This window comes from Triticum urartu, chromosome 7A (assembly GCF_056163025.1).
Source record: "Triticum urartu cultivar PI428250 chromosome 7A, HENAU_Tu73, whole genome shotgun sequence".
Taxonomy (NCBI): Eukaryota; Viridiplantae; Streptophyta; class Magnoliopsida; order Poales; family Poaceae; genus Triticum; species Triticum urartu.
In genome coordinates this window covers 627,815,864-627,836,704 of record NC_141879.1, presented here as the reverse complement: position 1 = coordinate 627,836,704, position 20,841 = coordinate 627,815,864, and the positions used below count along the sequence as shown (strand labels likewise).

The 20,841-nt window shown below is 45.7% G+C and overlaps 1 protein-coding gene across 1 annotated transcript; it reads left to right on the top strand.

Annotated features, from left to right (window-relative positions):
* Positions 1–8,691: 8,691 nt before the first annotated feature.
* On the top strand, positions 8,692–10,815 carry LOC147960779 (uncharacterized). Its single transcript, XM_087533548.1, has one exon. It carries the CDS (start codon positions 8,731–8,733, stop codon positions 10,813–10,815), a length of 2,085 nt encoding a protein of 694 aa, XP_087389674.1. The 5' UTR covers positions 8,692–8,730.
* The last annotated feature ends 10,026 nt before the right edge of the window (positions 10,816–20,841 follow it).

Below are 20,841 nucleotides of genomic sequence, written 5' to 3'. Positions count from 1 at the left end.
TGGTTTGAGAGAGAAGGCTTCTTGGATCTCATAGCCAGAGAATGGGCTAAGGATGCAGGAGGTAGGTCTGCGCTTGAGCGTTGGCAGAATAAAAATAGGCACTTGAGAAGTTTCCTCCGTGGGTGGGCTAAGCATCTCAGCGGGGCGTATAAGATTGAAAAGGAACAACTCCTTACACTTATACAGTCCCTAGATATAAGAGCAGAAACCACGGTCCTGCCAGCCTCGGAGCTTCATGACACGCTTGATGCGGAGATGAGGCTGAAAGGGCTCCTTCGTGAGGAAGAGTTAAAGTGGGCACTCCGGGCCAAGGTCCGACAAGCTGTCCAGGGGGACGCGAACACACAATTCTTCCACATGATCGCTAATGGTAAACATAGAAAGAAGAGGATCTTTCAGCTTGAGCAAGATGAGGGAACGATTCTTGGACAGGAAAACTTAAAGCTATATATTACTGAGTATTACAAGCAGCTGTTTGGGCCTCCAGAGGACAACTGTGTGTCGTTGAATGAGTCTAGGATTGAGGATGTGCCTCAACTTATGGCTGTTGAGAATGATATTTTAGCTGCTCCTTTCTCTGAGAAAGAGGTGTTTGAGGCCATTTCCCAGATGAAGAATAATAAGGCTTCTGGCCCGGATGGTTTTCCGGCTGAGTTTTATAAGAAGTGTTGGCATATTATTAAAGGAGATTTGTTGCCGCTGTTCCATGATTTATTCTCTGGCCAACTTCACCTTTTTCAGCTGAATTTTGGAACGATAACCCTTCTCCCCAAGAAGACAGAAGCAGTGAGAATAGAGCAATTCCGGCCTATTTGTCTTCTTAATGTTAGTTTCAAAAAATTTACCAAGGTCGGGACGAATAGGCTCACACAGATTGCGCATACTATGGTGCAACCTACTCAAACTGCTTTCATGCCGGACAGGAACATCCTCGAAGGGGTGGTGGTCCTTCATGAAACGCTCCACAAGATTCACTCGAAAAAACTAGATGGAGTGGTTTTTAAGGTGGATTTCGAGAAAGCGTACGATAAAGTCAAATGACTTTTCCTTCAACAGGCATTACGCATGAAGGGTTTTGATGAAGCTTGGCGACGCCAAGTTGAATCTTTCACGCAAAAAGGGAGTGTTGGAATTAAAGTGAATGACGACATAGGTCATTATTTCCAGACTCACAAGGGCCTCCGGCAAGGTGATCCAATGTCTCCTATTCTGTTCAACATCGTAGTTGACATGTTGGCAATTTTGATAGGTAGGGCAAAGGAGGCCGGTCAGGTGGGTGGCTTGGTGCCTCATCTAGTTGATGGTGGTGTATCCATCCTGCAGTACGCTGATGATACAATCATCTTTATGGAGCACGACTTGGCAAAAGTGATAAATATGAAGCTGGTGTTATGCTTATTTGAACAATTGACCGGTTTGAAGATTAATTTCCATAAAAGCGAGTTGTTCTGTTTTGGTAGAGCCAAAGAGGAACAAGAGGCTTATAAGCAATTGTTTGGATGTGAATTGGGAGCTCTACCTTTTACTTACCTAGGTATTCCCATTCACCATCGTAAGCTGACAAACAGAGAATGGAAGTGTATCGAGGATCGGTTTGAGAAGAAACTGAGCTGCTGGAAGGGCAAACTCATGTCTTATGGAGGTCGATTGATTCTTATTAATTCGGTGCTCACGAGTATGCCTATGTTTCTCTTATCCTTCTTTGAAGTACCAGTTGGGGTTAGGAAAAGGCTGGACTTCTATCGGTCCCGTTTCTTCTGGCAGAGTGATGAACTTAACAGAAAGTACCGACTAGCCAAATGAGATGTCATTTGTAGACCAAAAGACCAAGGGGGTCTTGGTATTGAGAATCTTGAAGTCAAGAACAGATGCCTTCTCAGTAAGTGGCTATATAAGTTAGCTTCCGAAACTGAGGCAACTTTGGCGCAGATCCTTCGTAGCAAGTATCTGCACTCTAAGACGCTGTCGCAGGTGATAGCGAGACCGACTGACTCGCCATTTTGGAAGGGGCTTATGAGATTCAAAGCTACTTTCTTTAATAGAACAAAGTTTATTGCCGGTAATGGCAACAACACCCGCTTCTGGGAGGATAATTGGCTGGGTGAAACGCCTTTGGCGCTTCAGTATCCGTCTCTGTATCATGTTGTGCAGCGACATGATGCTTTGGTTGCCTCGATTTTGCAGTCTACTCCCCTAAACATTCAGTTTAGGAGGGTGCTTATTGGCGACCGATGGGAAGCATGGATTCATCTGGTGAGTAGACCGATGGAGGTTCAGCTTACTCATCAGCCCGATCAGTTGAGTTGAAAGCTTACTAGGAATGGTGAATTCACTGTAAAGTTGATGTATATTGATGTCATCAACTCTACTGTTGTTCCTAGCTCCAAACATGTTTGGAATGTCAAGGTTCCTTTAAAAATCAAAGTGTTTATGTGGTTTGTACATAAACAAGTAATCTTAACAAAAGATAATTTGGTTAAACGCAACTGGACAGGATCTACTAGGTGTAGTTTCTGTGATCGGGATGAAACTATCAAGCATCTATTCTTTGATTGCCCGTTGGAAGAGTGTTGTGGCGAACGGTGCAAATTGCCTTTAACATTACTCCTCTGAACTCAGTCATGTTGTTATTTGGAATGTGGCTTGTTGGGATAGAGTCCGAAACAGCTAGACAAATTCGCGTAGGAGCATGTGCGTTGTTATAGGCAATTTGGAACTGCAGAAATTATTTGGCTTTTAACAAAACAACAACTATTCATTTTTTGCAGGTGTTATTCCGAGCTACTGCGCTAATCCATATGTGGTCCTTACTCACTCCGACGGAGGCCAGGGAGCGTTTGGTTACTGGATCTGCCTGGTGGGAGACGGTAGCGCGAGATATCTTCAACTGGTTTGGCTGGCGGTCATGTAATAGGATAGGCGATTAGTTTTCCTATCCTCTCTTTTGCCAGCCGGTTGTGGCCTTTGGGCTATGTTGCTTTTGGCTTTGTGGCTCTTTATGAGCTAGCCTTTTATCTGTTTGCACACGGTAAGACCTTATTAAACTACTTTATTTATTTATAAATGTGGCCGTATGCATCTTTCTAATGCAGAGACCGAGGAGTCCCCCTTTTCGAAAAAAAACACCTGATGAGTGTGAATGAACCGATACAGGTAGGAATCCAAGAACAACACACAAACACTCATGCATACACATGAAGACACAACGAACCGTACCTTGACGGCGATGATGGGCGGAACGCAGAAACATGAACAAGACCAGCAATCGATGAACAACTAGAAATTTGGTACTCACATAACAACCACTTGCTAACATACAACATACACGAGCAGTAAGCATGTCAGCAACACATCCGGAAAAGAAAAGAACACCTTGGCTTAATGGAGGGAGGATTACCTCCATGGTAGCCTACAAGCAGAGCATAGTAGTGGCTGGACTAAGGTGGAAGGACAAACAGGCGAGGACAGTGATGCGCGTATATATGAAGGAGATGGTAAACAACAGAGCGATTAGGTCCAAATCATGAGCAGTAGATGCTAATTAAGCATCAAACATCAAACATGAAAGGAAGTATAATTCTAAAATAATATTGGCACAAAACATTATCAAAGCTCTGTAGGTTTTCACTGACTCTGGGAAGATGGTGGACTCAGTACAGAAAATTTGAAATGGCAAGAGAAATCAAATGTATAAAATAAACAACGCTGCTATATATCAACATGCAACTGGCGTTTAAACTAAGACATAACATTTACACATCTCAAATTATTAAGATCTGGTACAAACAAACAAAATTCAGAGGATAGACCTGTTGTCTTCCAATTTTGTCTTCAGTTCCTTCTTGTTCTCCCACAATAGAATGCAATGCAGCTTCTGCTCGTTCATGCACAAAGCATTTGCAATAATAAGTCAGTATGGGCAAATATTATTGTGGCCAAGCATGAAGAAAAGAGAAGTTCGGTTAACCAAGAAGACTAAAAAAACATGTATCATCTCATTAAAAACATTCAGGTCACTAAATGGAAGAAATAAGAACAGAAAAGTTATGTTAACCAAAAAACCAGAAAATGGAGCTTTCCTTAGATCGAAGGTAAAGGACAATGCTATAGAATAGTGAATACAAAAATCACAATAACAAATCTCTTTCAAGCAAACCAAATCAAAATCTGCACAGTGTGAGACTGCGGCTAGAACAAAATTATGTTGGCAAGCTCCTTTATTTATGTAAAACTGAATTCTATTTGTGTGGTATCTTGACTGCAAGCTATATCTGCTATTGAACATTATTTCTTCAATGCAAACAAAGACAAAAAAGACTATCCAGGTTACATAATTGTCTTTCTACAACCATCCTTTTCTATCTTCCATCACAATGAGAAAATATCTTGAATCAAAATAACAGTAAGCTTGAAGCAAAATACATGAAGATGGTGAAATCTGATCCATCTGGTCTCCTATGTAGGTAATAGATATTGGATCCTCTCTCGTTTGGTTGCCACACAAAAAACATCAATTAAGCATCCAGAAGTAGTGATCCTTAAAACTTTCCCTAAACAAAAAGAAGAAATCAAATAGATGCGCGTAAAATAATTACATGAAAATAGGACTAATAGACATAGTTTTAAATAGCCGGCTATAGCCTTTTCAGTAGGGTGCCGCTAAATGATCGCCTTCATAAATAGCCCGCTATAGCTGATTTGGAGGCTCGCCGCTATTTCCCATAGCCCGCTATTTAAAACATTGAGTTAGCTTGGAGTTCCTACATTTGACAGCAAAAGGTAAGACTGAGCTAAGGGTTTGCTTCTTTAAGTAACTGTGCACTGTACATGTTGAAGCATGTGGAAATTGAATAATACTGACCTATCTGGGATGTGGGCATTTTTTTAGGCGAGGGCAGCAATAACTTAAGAGTGGCCTTGAAACCTAAAGTGCTCACTGCCCTCAGGCTGTAAGCCATATGACAGTAAATCATGAAGAGCATATTATTACTAAATCAAAGTTATTATTCCAATTTATTTTAATTAAAGGAAACTCCTTCGCTGATCACATTTTTTCAATGATGGCGTATATAAACTTGTTAGGGTGCTCTGTATAATGCAGTTTACAATCATGATGATCAGTTAAATTGTTCAAATGTTTTGCGAACCAATCACCAGTCCCTGTGAACTATGGATATTTGAGAAAAGAGATTCCTTGTCGAATAATCCTATAAGAATAGTGAATGAAGAGAGAACATACATGTGGGATTCAGAGACATGATGATCAGGAAGATGTGCACGAGAAGAGAGATGGGGAGGATGACTATACCTGCAGCAATTAGACACCACGACCACGAGCTGGTCGCTCCCCTGGAGCTCAGAGTTGGACTCCAGCTTCAACCTTGAGACAATCTGCAGTAAGCAAACGGAAGCAAGGTGAGCAAACCGTCAAACAGATGGCGGGCACTAAAAGAATTGAGAAACATTATGGCCATTTATTGGTGACTGTAAAATATGATGGGTCTTTGCTAGGATAGGATTTTGGAAGTAATCATGTCAGTATCAAAGGCGGCAAGAATTTATTTTATTTGTCGTGTTCTTCGCTACCTCTATCATCACATCCTCCATAATTTGGATTTTCATTAGCTGAACAAAGCTTAGCGCACACTTCAACACCATCAGGCACCTTGTAACTTATGTAAATGTGCACTTAAAAAATTCAAAGCATTAAGCCACAATCTCCACCATCCAGGAAGAAATGGATTAAAGAGCGGGTGGACCATGGTCCTGAATCTCCTCTCTCATAGTGAACAACATAAGATAACTGGAAACATAAAACTGAAACATAGTACTACCTCTGTACCAAAATATAAGACATTTTTGCAGTTGAATTAAAACTGTATTTCACGTCTTATATTTTGGTACGAAGGGAGTAGTAGAACAGAACAGAGCCCTTGTGTAGTCACAGGTAAAATTGACTCGCTGGGTTTCTCTCTGAAACCAAATTACTGGGAATATGTTACAGCTGAAATAAAAGGAAAAAAGGCATCCATTTCCATCAATGTGTGTACCCTGCCTTCAATTAAATTCTTGATTGATGTTGAACATGACCATCAGGTTTTTATTCACGGTGCAATCCACCAATAATACATGTATAATTGATTGGCCGAAATATCAATGTGTGTGTCTCTCTCAGTCTGAAAGCAAAATTGCTCTCTTTCTCCCTCTGTTCAATCTATGTACGTATGTGAAGCATAGTTAAAAAAGGCGCGCCTAAGCGAGCGCTTAAGCGCGCCTAGGTTCTAGGCGTTGGCAAAACACATTATGCATAACGGCGCTTAATCTGCGCATAATTGCGCATAAGCATGCGCTTTGATCAGTAAAGTGCAAGGCGGTGGCAAAACGCATAATTAACGCCTAGCGCTTTTTTGAACTATGATGTGAAGTACAGGTGAACTGAGCCCAAAGGAATAGGAGTTCCCCCAAACCGAGGCAAACTAATAAACTGAAGAAACTAAAACGCAAGGAATGGAGGAAGGAAGGGTTGTGGTCGTCTTGCCATCGCCACTGAACTCGATGCCTCGCCGACGTGGCGTTGCAGGGCTGGGCGTGACATGGCCGGAGATGGCTGCCTGTGCTGGGCCATGGTTGTACGGTGTCCGCAGCTGATGGCCTTCACCGCCTCTGACGCCACTAGTGCTGGCGAAGAAGAGGGCTTCGTGTCGTCCACAGCCATCGGCGCTCTCTTCCGGCAAGGCCACCCTGCAGCCGGCCACTGCAGCTTCTCTTCGTCTTGTCCGGCCACTACAACCGCGCCTGTGTAATATTGTACAGGCAGAGAGTTCGATCAGGACAGAATTTTCAAAAATCATGCCTGTATATTCATTTTAACTTTTTTTGCATTGATATTCAGTTTAACTAAGGAAGGGAACATACAATAGTCAAGAACAATACATACATCTTCAAGGATGTACGAACAGTTGAGGCACTAAATAAATAAATAAATAAGAGGACACATACATAGTCAAATTGGCATGTTTCTTTCAGGTACTGTTTCTTCACGCAGGTCCTACAAGATGAGGCCTAGCAAATGCATATAATGAGTTCAATTGAGCAGCTTGCTCCATGGTTGCTGCTAAGTTTCAGTGACACATGGCAGCAAAGAATGAACTTCAGTTCAGCCCTAACATAAAGCATTTTCTGTGACTGCAACAACTAGCCAGGGAACTCTGAAATATTTGATGATTGGCAAGATCAGATAAAGGTTTGCCATCCACATGCTGCATTAGCAATATCTGACGAGTGACACATGCTGAAGAATCTCCATCCAGGTAATACAAAATCATAGGTCCAACATATATCTATTAATACATCTATAGCTAGTACTTCATATACATGTTCAAAATGAATGACAGAGAAAGGACCAGAACACAAAATCAGATACATGAGTATGCAGGCTTCTTCGGTCATGAATACGTGAAAAACAAATTAAGCACTAGCCAGAACCAAGGCAGACATTCAGAGATGTTCACGGCCAGAGAAGAAGAGACAAAGGGAGAGAGATACAAGGGAAGAGAAAGGAAAGGAGCTACCTGCACAATGTTGAGCCGCGCAGCTGTCCACCAGCCCGTTCGATGCCGCAGCGGAGGGGCGCCGACGACCTCATCGACCTCGTCCGGATTGTGCTCGTCTTACTGCGGCTTCCTCGGGACGAGACCTCGCGGCACCGCCCACCCGCCTTGCTGTCTGGGCCGTGGGGAGGCGCAGACTTGCAGCGACGACCGGCGAGGAGATACGCAAAGGAGGAGGCCAGCGGCTGTCAAGCCCAAGTCTGAATATCCCTTGTTCGTGCGTGCCAGTTGATCCTACAACTGTCCATCTCGCATCCTGTGGTCATCAGCCGAAGATAACGGTTCACTGAAGATGGTCACTCTCCTTCGTCGATCGACCATCCAACGGCTCAGGAGGCGCATGAGAAGTTGTTCATGGCCCGACAAGCCATGTGCTCTGCTTTTCTGCCTTTTCACTTTCTAGCTACTGTAATGGAAGCCAGCTTTCTCTTTCATTTTGAGGCATGTAAAAGATTATTGGGTATAAACCTTAGCCGTCGGTGGCGTGCTAACTACCTTTCCCTTTTCTTTGCAATGAAAACCCTAGCTCAATTCTCCAAATTCTCGTCTTAAACCAGTTAGTTCGAGCTTAAATTCAGTTGATCGAGACTCTGGTCCTGACAATTGGTATCAGAGCCAGTCCTTCCTTGGCAAGGGTGGCGATTGGAGAAGTGCAAGGTTGGCTCGGCCGTAAAATCCCTCTGCGCGAATTGCAGCGGGCGGCGGTGATTGAAGGCGGCAGCCGGAGTGGCAACTGTTCGGCGACAGTCGGGCAGTCCGTCTGGTTGCTTAAGAACAATTCTTAAGTGGTAAAATTCCAGATCTGGCGATCTGACCGTGTCATGTGGAGGTAGTGCAAGGCGGTGGCAAAGTAGTCCCTCCCTCCCAACCCTTGATGGTGCAGATTGACAACCTCACAAACATGCCGGAGGTGGCGGATCCAGGGACTACGGCTGACTTGCAGTTGGAGTCCTTGGAGCTTGACATCAAGACCCTGCGGCAGGATAGAGAGGAAGATCGTAAAGAATTCCAGCAATTCCAGGACGTGGTCAACAGAAATTTTGCCACGATGCAGAACAAAGGGGCTCCTTTGCCAGTGGGTACAGCCACCCTTCGAGATCATACATGCAAAGAACTGAATATGGATGGCACTCCTAAAGTTCCTTACACGCATCCAAACTATGGGCAGAACAAAGACAAGGAAAATGCACAGGCAGTACAGAGAAATGTAGTGCAATTGGAGGAAATACAAGAAGAAGAAGGAGCTGATAGTTACTACAAAAGAAGAAATGTACTTACTGTCAAGCCAGCTAAGTTGAACATTTCTGAATTTGAAGGACAAGACCCTGAATCTTGGATTCATAACTTAGAACGGTATTTTGCTGCTGCAAGAACCCCCATTGAACATATAAGAGAGCTGGCCATCTCCTATCTTAAAGGCCCTGCAATTCAGTGGTGGAGGGGTACTGGATATGCACCTTCAAATGTGCCCTGGCATAAGTTCTGTTCCTACCTATCTGATAGGTTTTCTATGGAGTTAGTGTGTGATATTGTCAGTAACTTTCATGCCGCACATCAAACAACAACAGTGACTTCTTATGTAGAACAATTTGAGCAACTGGTCAATGTTATGAGGAGAGAAAACCCTGCTAGATGTGATGATCACTATGTTTCCAGCTTTGTGGCAGGCCTCAATCCTTACATTAAGAGCTTGGTAGAGTGTTTTAAACCAAGGGATCTACAAACTGCTGTGTGGTATGCCAGAAGAATGGAGAAATCTCAGCATCCCACTCAAACATTGCCAAGTAAGCAGTATGTTCCTCAACCAAGAAGACAAGTGACTTTTGAACAGCCAAAACCACTAGTTCCTAATACAACACCAAACAGAAATGTGGTCATCCAGCAAGCTAGGCTGAATCAAGTGTGCTATAAATGTAGAGAACCTTGGGTGCCTGGTCACATGCAAGTGTGCAAAATTAGCCAGAGAGCACAAATCCAAGCTCTACAGGCTCAAGAGGATGGAGCTCCTGAAACTATTTTTGTGGCTGATTATGATGATACTGAACTAGACAATATAGAGCAGTTAACTGATGAAACCGTGCTGAAAGTATCTATGCATGCTGCTATGGGAATTGGGGCAGCTAAAAATACTTTCATATTAACAGTTAAATTGGGTAGTACTATGGCAACATCACTGGTGGATAGTGGTAGTACTACTACCTTCATCTCTCCCGAAATGGCTAGCAAGTTGGATGTTACTCCCAGTCCCACACCAAGAACTAAAGTGGTGGTTGCTAGTGGAGGCATTCTCTGGAGTGAATTCCAAGCAAAGAAGTGTCACTATGAAGTACATGGCCATACCTTTACTGACAATTTCAGAGTGCTAAAGTTAAAAGGTTATGACATCATTTTAGGAGTGGATTGGTTGAGGAAGTATAGCCCCATCCAAATAGATTTTATTGAAATGGAAATGAGGATATCTGCTCCTGGAGGGCAGTTTATTACTTTTGTTGATGAAACCGTGCCTCTTACTCCTGTTACTGTAGTGGCTGACAACACTGAAAAATTAGTGGAACAAGCTGTGTGTGGCTTCTTCTTATTCACTACTTCTGGCCCTGAAATGGTAGCAGCTGCTCAAGAGATCCCTGCTGAGTTAACACCACTTTTAGACCAGTATGAAAAACTATTCCAAGAACCTACTGAACTTCCACCAAGCAGGCCATGTGATCACAAAATTCCTTTAGTGGATGGAGCAAAAGTGGTGAACCAGAGGACCTACAGAATTCCTCAGCATCAAAAAGAAATTATGGAGAAAATTATTTTGGAACTGCTCAAAAATGGAATTATCAGGCCCAGCACTAGTCCCTTCTCCTCTCCTGTACTGTTGGTCAAGAAGAAAGATGGGTCATGGAGGCTCTGTACTGATTACAGAAAGTTAAATGCTATTACCATCAAAAACAAGTATCCTATACCTGTCATTGAAGATCTGTTGGATCAGCTTAAAGGAGACAAAATATTTTCAAAAATTGACTTGAGAAATGGCTATCATCAGACAAGAATGGCTGAGGAGGATATCCCTAAAACCGCATTTGCAACTCACATGGGATTGTTTGAGTACCTAGTAATGTCTTTTGGACTTACTAATGGACCTCCTACATTCCAGGCTTTGATAAATTTCTATTTGGTCTCCTTAAGTTTGTGGTGGTCTTCTTTGATGAAATTTTAGTCTTCAGTTTTTCCATGGAAGAGCACCTGGATCATCTCAAACAGGTGTTTGATATTCTGCAAGCAAATAAGCTGTATGCCAAGCTGGAAAAATGTTCTTTTGGTTAGAAAGAGATTGAATATTTGGGCCATGTCATTAACTCCGAGGGAGTTTCTATTGATCCTGCTAAGATTAAGGTTATTAAAGCATGGTCTGTTCCTACTACTGCAACTGAATTGAGAAGTTTCCTTGGATTAAGTGGGTATTATAGGAGATTTATCTAAGGATATGGGATAATCTGCAGGGCTTTCTTTGACTACTTGAAGAAAGATGCTTTTGCTTGGGAACAGGAGCAACACCAAGGCATTGAAACACTAAAGAAAAAACTCACTCATACCCCTGTACTGGCCCTGCCTGATTTCAAGAAACCATTCATTTTGGAAGCTGATGCTTGTGGTTATGGTTTAGGTGCTGTACTAATGCAAGAGGGCAGACCACTTGCCTATTTCAGCAAGAGTATTGGCCCTAAAGCTGCCGCATTAAGTACCTATGACAAAGAAGCTCTAGCTATTATTGAAGCTGTGAAAAAGTGGAAACACTACTTCTCTGCCACTTCCTTGATTATCAGAACAGATCAAGAGAGCTTGAAGTACATTCAAGAGCAGAAAATTACTGAGGGCATCCAACACAAGTTGTTAAAATTGCTGGGATACAACTTTACAATTGAATACAAAAAATGGAAGGAAAATAGAGCTGCAGATGCATTGTCTAGAGTGAAACATGCAGTTTCTACACTGTTTACTACTGCTGCCTCCCCTACCTGGGTTAAAAAAGTGATCAGCAGTTATGTCGGAGTAATCGACCACGGGTACCCCGAGGACGGCAAGACGATATTTCAAGACATCGGGGTTAGCAAATCCCCTCGGTCCGACTGCGTCAGCCAGCCGGCTGCCGACTGCGCCAACCAGCCGGCTGCCGACTGCGTCAACCAGCCGGCTGCCGACTGCAGCACGACCCGACACCGACAAGACCCTGATACGATGGCCATACCGCGGACAAGACGGCTGTACCCGGACACTGCTGAGCAATAGTGATACACTATAGCAGGTGTGAGATGTCACATCGTTGTCTCCCAAATAGTGAAGTTGGTCACATAGGCCATCCCTTGTCCCCTGGGCTCCCCTTTATAAGGAGCACCAGGGGAGGCTCACGGCCAGGGGCGCCACTATGGCCTCTTGGCCATTCACTCCCACGCATGCATGCTAGCTAGCAAGAGGGCTAGCTAGCTCACGGCCACAAGGCCTCACACACATCCATTCATCCATCCAGGATACACACACTCACGCATGAGAACTCATGCTCACGGCCATGAGCATGGCCGGCCACTAGCATGCCTCACATAGGCATATACCAGATCAGATGCACTTGGCACTGATCCCAGATACAGCTCCAGGAGCACTTTGTATTGCCCAATGTACACCCCAGATATATACTCAGACATGCAGGAGTAGGGGTGTTCTCTCTCCGTAGAGCCCCGAACCTAGGTAAACCAGCGCGTGCTACTCGCATACCTGCTCCCGGGCCTATCAGCAGCAGTCTTACCCTCACACTAAGCCCTTGTGGCATCTGTCGACTCGCAAGCCCCCCGTGAGAATACCACGACAGTTGGCGCCCACCGTGGGGTGGTACTACTACTATGCTACCACGCTGCTGCTGGTTTCGCTGTCCGGGCGGGACCATCTTCGCCTTCCCTGCCGCGGCGTCGCGCCGTCTCTCCGGTAGCGCTCGGGGGCTCGACTTCGACCCGCCCCCGAAGCAGCCTTGCGGGACGGCGCGCCCTCGCCGTCGGCCTCGCCTTCTTCACCACCACCGCAACACCGGCCGTCCGTCCGCGCGCACGCCGCGCACGGGGCCTTGCTTCGGTCGGCCGTGTCCATCCACGCGCCGCCCGCGTCGGCTCCCCTCCGCGCTGCACCTTGCTCTGGCCGGAACGCGCCTTCACTTCTCTATATGTCATCTCTACAAGCTAGCTAGATGCATGTCAAACAATGGTTAAACCATTAGCCATGCACAAGCCGTATATGCCCTGTACGCAGCCCATACACTTCCCAGACAATGGCTCTGTACTAGCACGCCCTGCTCATCCTTCTCGAGTCCATTCGCCACGCCTGCGTGTGCCGTGCCTGCTGCTCGAACATTGTTGCTACCTTCGCCCGCAGCCGCCGCCGTCTCCTCCGCTGCCGCGGTCGTTGCTCCTACTTGCCGTCGCTTTGCCGCAGCGCCCCTCGCGCCTGCGCGCCGGACGCTCGTCCGCGCCGAGCTCCTCCTGGCCGGCTGCATACACACGCACACGTGATGACTGAGATTCAGTCAAAATAGCTTGCTTAGCAAGCTCCACAAAACGTGATTTTCAACCAAGATGGTCAGCTTGGCTGGTTGCATGCACACGTGCTTCGCCGGCTCCCAGTCAACACTTCCCATGCTCCCCCGCATCAGCAACCTCGGGCTGGCTCAGCTTCGTCCGGCCGCTGCCTGCCCGGCTACCCAGGCTGTCTGGCCGGCTGCGCCTAGCCGGCTGCCTGCCATGCTGCCCGGCCGGCTGCGCCAACCCGGCGACTGTACGAGTCTAGTCGGCAGGCCACACCCGGCTCCGCCTTATCGTCATGCATCCGAAAACGTCCGGCTCTGCTTACTCCTCTTGCACGTGCGTCCGGCCGGCGCGCGGCGCCTCCCGCGCGCCGGCCCTGTGTTACTCCGTCATGACCGCGCCAGCTCACCGGCCGGATGCTCCGCCTCCACACGACCGGCCCCCGCCTGATGGTTGGCCGCCTGCCTGCTCCAACCCGGCCGCCTGCCGGCTCCGCGGGCCGGCTGCCCGTCGCCTCACCACCGTTGGTCGCGGCCTCGCCGACTGTGCTCGGCCGCCTCCCTCAAGCGCCGGCTCGCGCCCAGCCAGGCCGGCTCCGGCCTCACCCGCCTCCCGCGCCGCCTATCGGACTCGCCCCGCTCGGCCGGCTTCCGGCTGGCCGGCTCCCCTGCCGCCCTGTGCCCATGCACGTCCGGGCTATGCGCGCGCCTGCTCCACCTCGAGCCCGGCCGCGTCCGGCTCCCTGGTGCCGCCTTGCGCCCGGCCGGGTCCGGCGAGCGTCGCGCTCGGCCACCCATCCCCGCACCAGCCGGCTCCGGGTCGCCTCCACCTGCGGCCGGGTGCCCCACACCGGCCGGCTCCGTGTCGCCGCCTGGTCGCCTCCTGCGCGCTCTCACGCTGGCTCGCGCCCTGTGCGCCTCGCACCGCCGCCTCCAGCTGGCCGCGGCCCCGGGCCGTCTCCGCCCCGCACGCGCGTGGCGCCTGCCGCCCGCCTTCCCGCCGGCCGGCTTGCTGCGCCTCGCGCACCCCCACCGAATCCCACTACAGTCGCCTGTTATCCTGAAGAAAAAGAAGAGGCCGGCTGCCCCATGCGAGGAGAAGAGAAAAAGAAGTGGGAGGCCGGCTGAAAAAAGAAAAGTCAAGCCGGCTGAGAATATATATATACGTCCGGCTGTGCAGAAAGGAAGAAGTACGTCTGGCTGCCCATAGCCGGCTGATGAGAAAAAGTGCGTCCGGCCACCCACAACTGGCTCACAAGAGAAAGAAAGAAATGTGCGTCTGACTGCCAGATGTGCGTCCGACCGCTGGCTGCCTGGCCGGCTGCAAAGAGCCCGACTGCTGTGTCGGGGTCTGCCCGCCCAGCCGGCTGAAGAAGAAAAAGAAACAAGAGAAAAGTTTTGTCCGGCTGCCAGCAGCCGGCAGAAGAGAAAAAGAAGAAAAAGGGCGTTGCAAGACGCCTCGCCGCCTGTCCGGTCGAGGGCTACACCCAGCGGGTGCGCCGACGCGCTCCGCGAGCGCCGAGTCGTGCCGGCTGTCTTCGACGACCGCGACTACACGAAAATCAATGTGAGCTCCTCGCCCGCATATTTTTGCATTGCGCAAGCACGGATAACCCCGAGCGATGCTCGGGGTCTATCTCCGCATTTTAGTTACAGTTGCATCACTATTCGCCCCGGTGCCAGCCAGAGTTGGCCCGGGGGCTGGCCGCTTGGCCTAAGACGTTTGTTCCCTCAGACGGCTTAGTAGCGTGCGCAGTACCAAAGGCTCACTCTTAGTCACAGACCGCAGAGCGGCTGTCCGGCTAGCAAGGGTGAACGCTGGAGGCCACCCACGCGAAAAACGTCAGGGAAGAAAAATGGTTCGGGCGACCCGGCCGTTTTCCTTTACAAGTATCTACTCGGTTGAATCTGCTCCTAGACTCTGAGTACTGTACACTCCACTTCGCGGCCCACTCTTAGCCACAGACCGCAGAGCGGCTGTCCGGCAAGCAAGAGCACAAGCCAAAAAGTGGAGGGAACACGAAAAAGATTAAGGGGGCTCGGACGAAACCGAGTCAGCACCCTCCGCATAAAACTTGCAATGCTAAAAAGAAAACATTTGATATATCTGCATGGACTAACTTTGTCTTTTTTCATGATCATTTCCATGAACACTCGCCAAAAAACCTCCGCCCAACTTTGCCAAGTTGCCCGGAGGCTTGGGGGCTACTATCGGAGTAATCGACAACGGGTACCCCGAGGACGGCAAGACGATATTTCAAGACATCGGGGCTAGCAAAGCCCCGAAGTCCGACTGCGCCAGCCAGTTGGCTACCGACTGCGCCAACCAGCCGGCTGCCGACTGCGTCAACCAGCCGGCTGCCGACTGCGTCAACCAGCCGGCTGCCGATTGCAGCACGACCCGACACCGACAAGACCCTGACATGATGGCCATACCGCGGACAAGATGGCTGTACCCGGACACTACCGAGCAATAGTGATACACTGTAGCAGGTGTGAGATGTCACATCGTTGTCTCTCAAATAGTGAAGTTGGTCACATGGGCCATCCCTTGTCCCCTGGGCTCCCCTTTATAAGGAGCACCAGGGGAGGCTCACGGCCAGGGGCGCCACTATGGCCTCTTGGCCATTCACTCCCACGCATGCATGCTAGCTAGCAAGAGGGCTAGCTAGCTCACGGCCACAAGGCCTCACACACATCCATTCATCCATCCAGGATACACACACTCACGCATGAGAACTCATGCTCACGGCCATGAGCATGGCCGGCCACTAGCATGCCTCACATAGGCATATACCAGATCAGATGCACTTGGCACTGATCCCAGATACAGCTCCAGGAGCACTTTGTACTGCCCGATGTACACCCCAGATATATACTCAGACATGCAGGAGTAGGGGTGTTATCTCTCCGGAGAGCCCCGAACCTGGGTAAACCAGCGCGTGCTACTCGCATACCCGCTCCCGGGCCTATCAGTAGCAGTCTTACCCTCACACTAAGCCCTTGTGGCATCTTTCGACTCGCAAGCCCCCCGTGAGAATACCACGACAAGTTATCAGCAGGATGACAAGGTCAAGGAACTAATTGCTGAATGCTCTATGAATAAAAACAGTAGTAGTGCTTATTCTTTTAAGAATGGCATACTAAGATTTCACAACAAGATTGTAGTGGGAAAAGCACTAATCTAAGACAAGAAATCCTCTCAATATTTCACAATTCTGAGCTGGGGGGTGATACGTCTCCAATGTATCTATAATTTTTAATTGCTCCATGCTATATTATCTACTGTTTTGGACATTATTGGGCTTTATTATTCACTTTTATATTATTTTTGGGACTAACCTATTAACCGGAGGCCCAGCCCAGAATTGCTGTTTTTTTTGCCTATTTTAGGGTTTCGAAGAAAAGGAATATCAAACAGAGTCCAAACGGAATGAAACCTTAGGAAACGTGATTTTCTCAACGAATAAGACCAGAGAGACTTGGACCCTACGTCAAGAAAAGAAACAGGAGGCCACGAGGTAGGGGGGCGCGCCTGCCTACCCTAGGCACGCCCTCCACCCTCGTGGCCCCCTGTTGTTCCACCGACGTACTCATTCCTCCTATATATATCCACGTACCCCCAAACGATCAGATACGGAGCCAAAACCCTAATTCCACCGCCGTAACTTTCTGTATCTACGAGATCCCATCTTGGGGCCTGTTTCGGAGCTCCGCCGGAGGGGGCATCGATCACGGAGGGCTTCTACATCAACACCATAGCTTCTCCGATGAAGTGTGAGTAGTTTACCTCAGACCTACGGGTCCATAGTTAGTAGCTCGATGGCTTCTTCTCTCTTTTTGCATCTCAATACAACGTTCTCCCCCTCTCTTGTGGAGAACTATTCGATGTAATCTTCTTTTTGCGGTGTGTTTGTTGAGACTGATGAATTGTGGGTTTATGATCAAGTCTATCTATGAATAATATTTGAATCTTCTCTGAATTCTTTTATGTATGATTGGTTATCTTTGCAAGTCTCTTTGAATTATCAGTTTGGTTTGCCCTACTAGATTGATCTTTCTTGCAATGGGAGAAGTGCTTAGCTTTGGGTTCAATCTTGCGGTGTCCTTTCCCGGTGACAGTAAGGGTAGAAAGGCACGTATTGTATTGTTGCCATCGAGGATAACAAGATGGGGTTTTCTTCATATTGCATGAGTCTATCCCTCTACATCATGTCATCTTGCTTAAGGCGTTACTCTGTTTTTAACTTAATACTCTAGATGCATGCTAGATAGCGGTCGATGAGTGGAGTAATAGTAGTAGATGCAGGAAGGAGTCGGTCTACTTGTCTCGGACGTGATGCCTATATACATGATCATACCTAGATATTCTCATAACTATGCTCAATTCTGTCAATTGCTCAACAGTAATTTGTTCACCCACCGTAGAATACTTATGCTCTCGAGAGAAGCCACTAGTGAAACCTATGGCCCCTAGGTCTATCTTTATCATATTGATCTCCTACTACTTAGTTATTAGCTTTGCTATTTACTTTGCCTTTATTTTACTTTGCATCTTTTATCATAAAAATACCAAAAATCTTATCTTATCATATCTATCAGATCTCACTCTCGTGAGTGGCCTTATAGGGATTGACAACCCCTATTTGCGTTGGTTACGAGGATTTATTTGTTTTGTGCAGGTACGAGGGACTCGCGCGTAGCCTCCTACTGGATTGATACCTTGGTTCTCAAAAACTGAGGGAAATACTTATGCTACTTTGCTGCATCATCCCTTCCTCTTCGGGGAAAACCAACGCACTGCTCAAGAGGTAGCAAGAAGGATTTCTGGCGCCGTTGCCGGGGAGGTCTACGCAAAAGTCAACATACCAAGTACCCATCACATACCCTTATCTCCCGCGTTACATTATTTGCCACTTGCCTTCCTAGTGAAGATGCCGCTACCCATCTAAATAGCTTCGTTGATTTGTGTGACATGCAAAAGAAGAAAGATGTGGATAATGATATTATTAAATTGAAGCTATTTCCTTTTTCACTTAGAGATCGTGCTAAAGATTGGTTTTCGTCTTTGCCTAAAAATAGTATTGATTCATGGAACAAGTGCAAAGATGCTTTTATCTCTAAGTATTTTCCTCCCGCTAAGATCATCTCTCTTAGAAATGATATTATGAATTTTAAGCAACTTGATCATGAACATGTTGCACAAGCTTGGGAGAGAATGAAAATAATGATACGTAATTGCCCTACTCATGATTTAAATTTGTGGATGATTATACAAATTTTTTATGCCGGATTGAATTTTGCTTCTAGAAATCTTTTAGATTCAGCCGCGGGAGGCACTTTTATGGAAATCACTTTATGAGAAGCTACTAAACTCCTAGATAATATTATGGTTAATTATTCTCAATGGCATACTGAAAGATCTACTAATAAAAAGGTGCATGCGATAGAAGAAATTAATGTTTTGAGTGGGAAGATGGATGAACTTATGAAATTATTTGATAATAAGAGTGTTTCTTCTGATCCTAATGATATGCCCTTGTCTACCTTGATTGAGAATAATAATGAATCTATGGATGTGAATTTTGTTGGTAGGAACAATTTTGGTAACAATGCGTATAGAGGAAATTTTAATCCTAGGCCTTATCCTAGTAATCCATCTAATAATTATGGTAATTCCTACAACAATTCTTATGGAAATTATAATAATATGCCCTCTGATTTTTAATCTAATATTAAATAATTTATTACTTCGCAAAAGAATTTTAATGCTATGATTGAAGAAAAATTGCTTAAGATTGATGATTTGGCTAGGAACGTTGATAGAATTGCTCTTGATGTTGATTCTTTGAACTTAGATCTATTCCACCTAAGCATGATATCAATGAGTCTCTCAAAGCCATGAGAATTTCCATTGATGAGTGCAAAGAAAGAACTGCTAGGATGCGTGCTAAGAAAGATGCCTTTATAAGAGCGTGTTCTTCTAGTTGCTCTGAAAATAAAGATGAAGATCTAAAAGTTATTGATGTGTCCCCTATTAAATCTTTGTTTTGCAATATGAATCTTGATAATGATGGGACTGAATATGATCCACCTTTACCTAGAAGGCGTTCCAAGAATTCGGAATTTGTTGATCTTGATGCTAAATTTGATAAAAGTGGGATTGAAGAAATTAAAACCCTAGATGTTGCTAAACCCACTATTATGGATTTCAAGGAATTTAACTATGAAAATTTCTCTTTGATTGATTGTATTTCCTTGTTGCAATCCGTGCTAAATTCTCCTCACGCTTATAGTCAAAATAAAGCGTTTACTAAACATATCGTTGATGCCTTGATGCAATCTTATGAAGAAAAACTTGAATTGGAAGTTTCTATCCCTAGAAAACTTTATGATGAGTGGAAACCAACTATTAAAATTAAAATTAAAGATCATGAATGCTATGCTTTATGTGATTTGGGTGCTAGTGTTTTCACGATTTCAAAGACTTCGTGTGATTTGTTAGGTTTCCGTGATTTTGATGATTGCTCTCTAAACTTGCACCTTGCGGATTCCACTATTAAGAAACCTATGGGAAGAATTAATGATGTTATTATTGTTGCAAATAGGAATTATGTGCCCGTAGATTTTATTCTTCTTGACATAGATTGCAATCCTTCAAGTCCTATTATTCTTGGTAGACCTTTCCTTAGAACGATTGGTGCAATTATTGATATGAAGGAAGGAAATATTAGATTCCAATTTCCATCAAGGAAAGGCATGGAACATTTTCCTAGAAAGAAAATTAAATTACTTTATTAATCTATTATGAGAGCCACTTATGGATTGCCTACCAAAGATGGCAATACCTAGATCTATTCTTGCTTGTTATGCCTAGCTAGGGGCGTTAAACAATAGCGCTTGTTGGGAGGCAACCCAATTTTATTTTTATTCCTTGATTTTTGATCCTGTTTAGTAATAAATAATTTATCTAGCCTCTGTTTTGGTTGTGTTTTTTGTGTTTAATTAGTGTTTGCGCCAAGTAGAACCGTTGGGAAGACTTGGGGAAAGTCTTGTTGAACTTGCTGTAAAAAACAGAAACTTTAGCGCTCACGAGAACTACTGCCATTTTTATTTGGAAAGTGATATTTAGTTAATTCTTTTTTAAGATGATTAATAGATAAATTCCTCAAGTCCATAAATTTATTTTAGAATTTTTGGGGTTCCATATCTTGCACTAGCTATAGATTACTACAGACTGTTCTGTTTTGACAGATTCTGTTTTTCGTGTGTTGTTTGCTTATTTTGATGAATCTATGACTAGTAAAATAGTTTATAAACCATAGAGAAGTTGGAATACAGTAGGTATAACACAAATATAAATAAATAATGAGTTCATTACAGTACTTTGAAGTGGTCTTTTGTTCTCTTTTGCTAACGGAGCTCACGAGATTTTCTACTTTAAGTTTTGTGTTGTGAAGTTTTCAAATTTTGGGTAAAGATTTGATGGATTATGGAACAAGGAGTGGCAAGAGCCTAAGATTTGGGATGCCCATGGCACCCCCAAGATAATATAAGGATACCTAAAAGCCAAAGCTTGGGGATGCCCCGAAGGGCATCCCCTCTTTCGTCTACTTCTATCGGTAACTTTACTTGGAGCTATATTTTTATTCGCCGCATGATATGTGTTTTGCTTGGAGC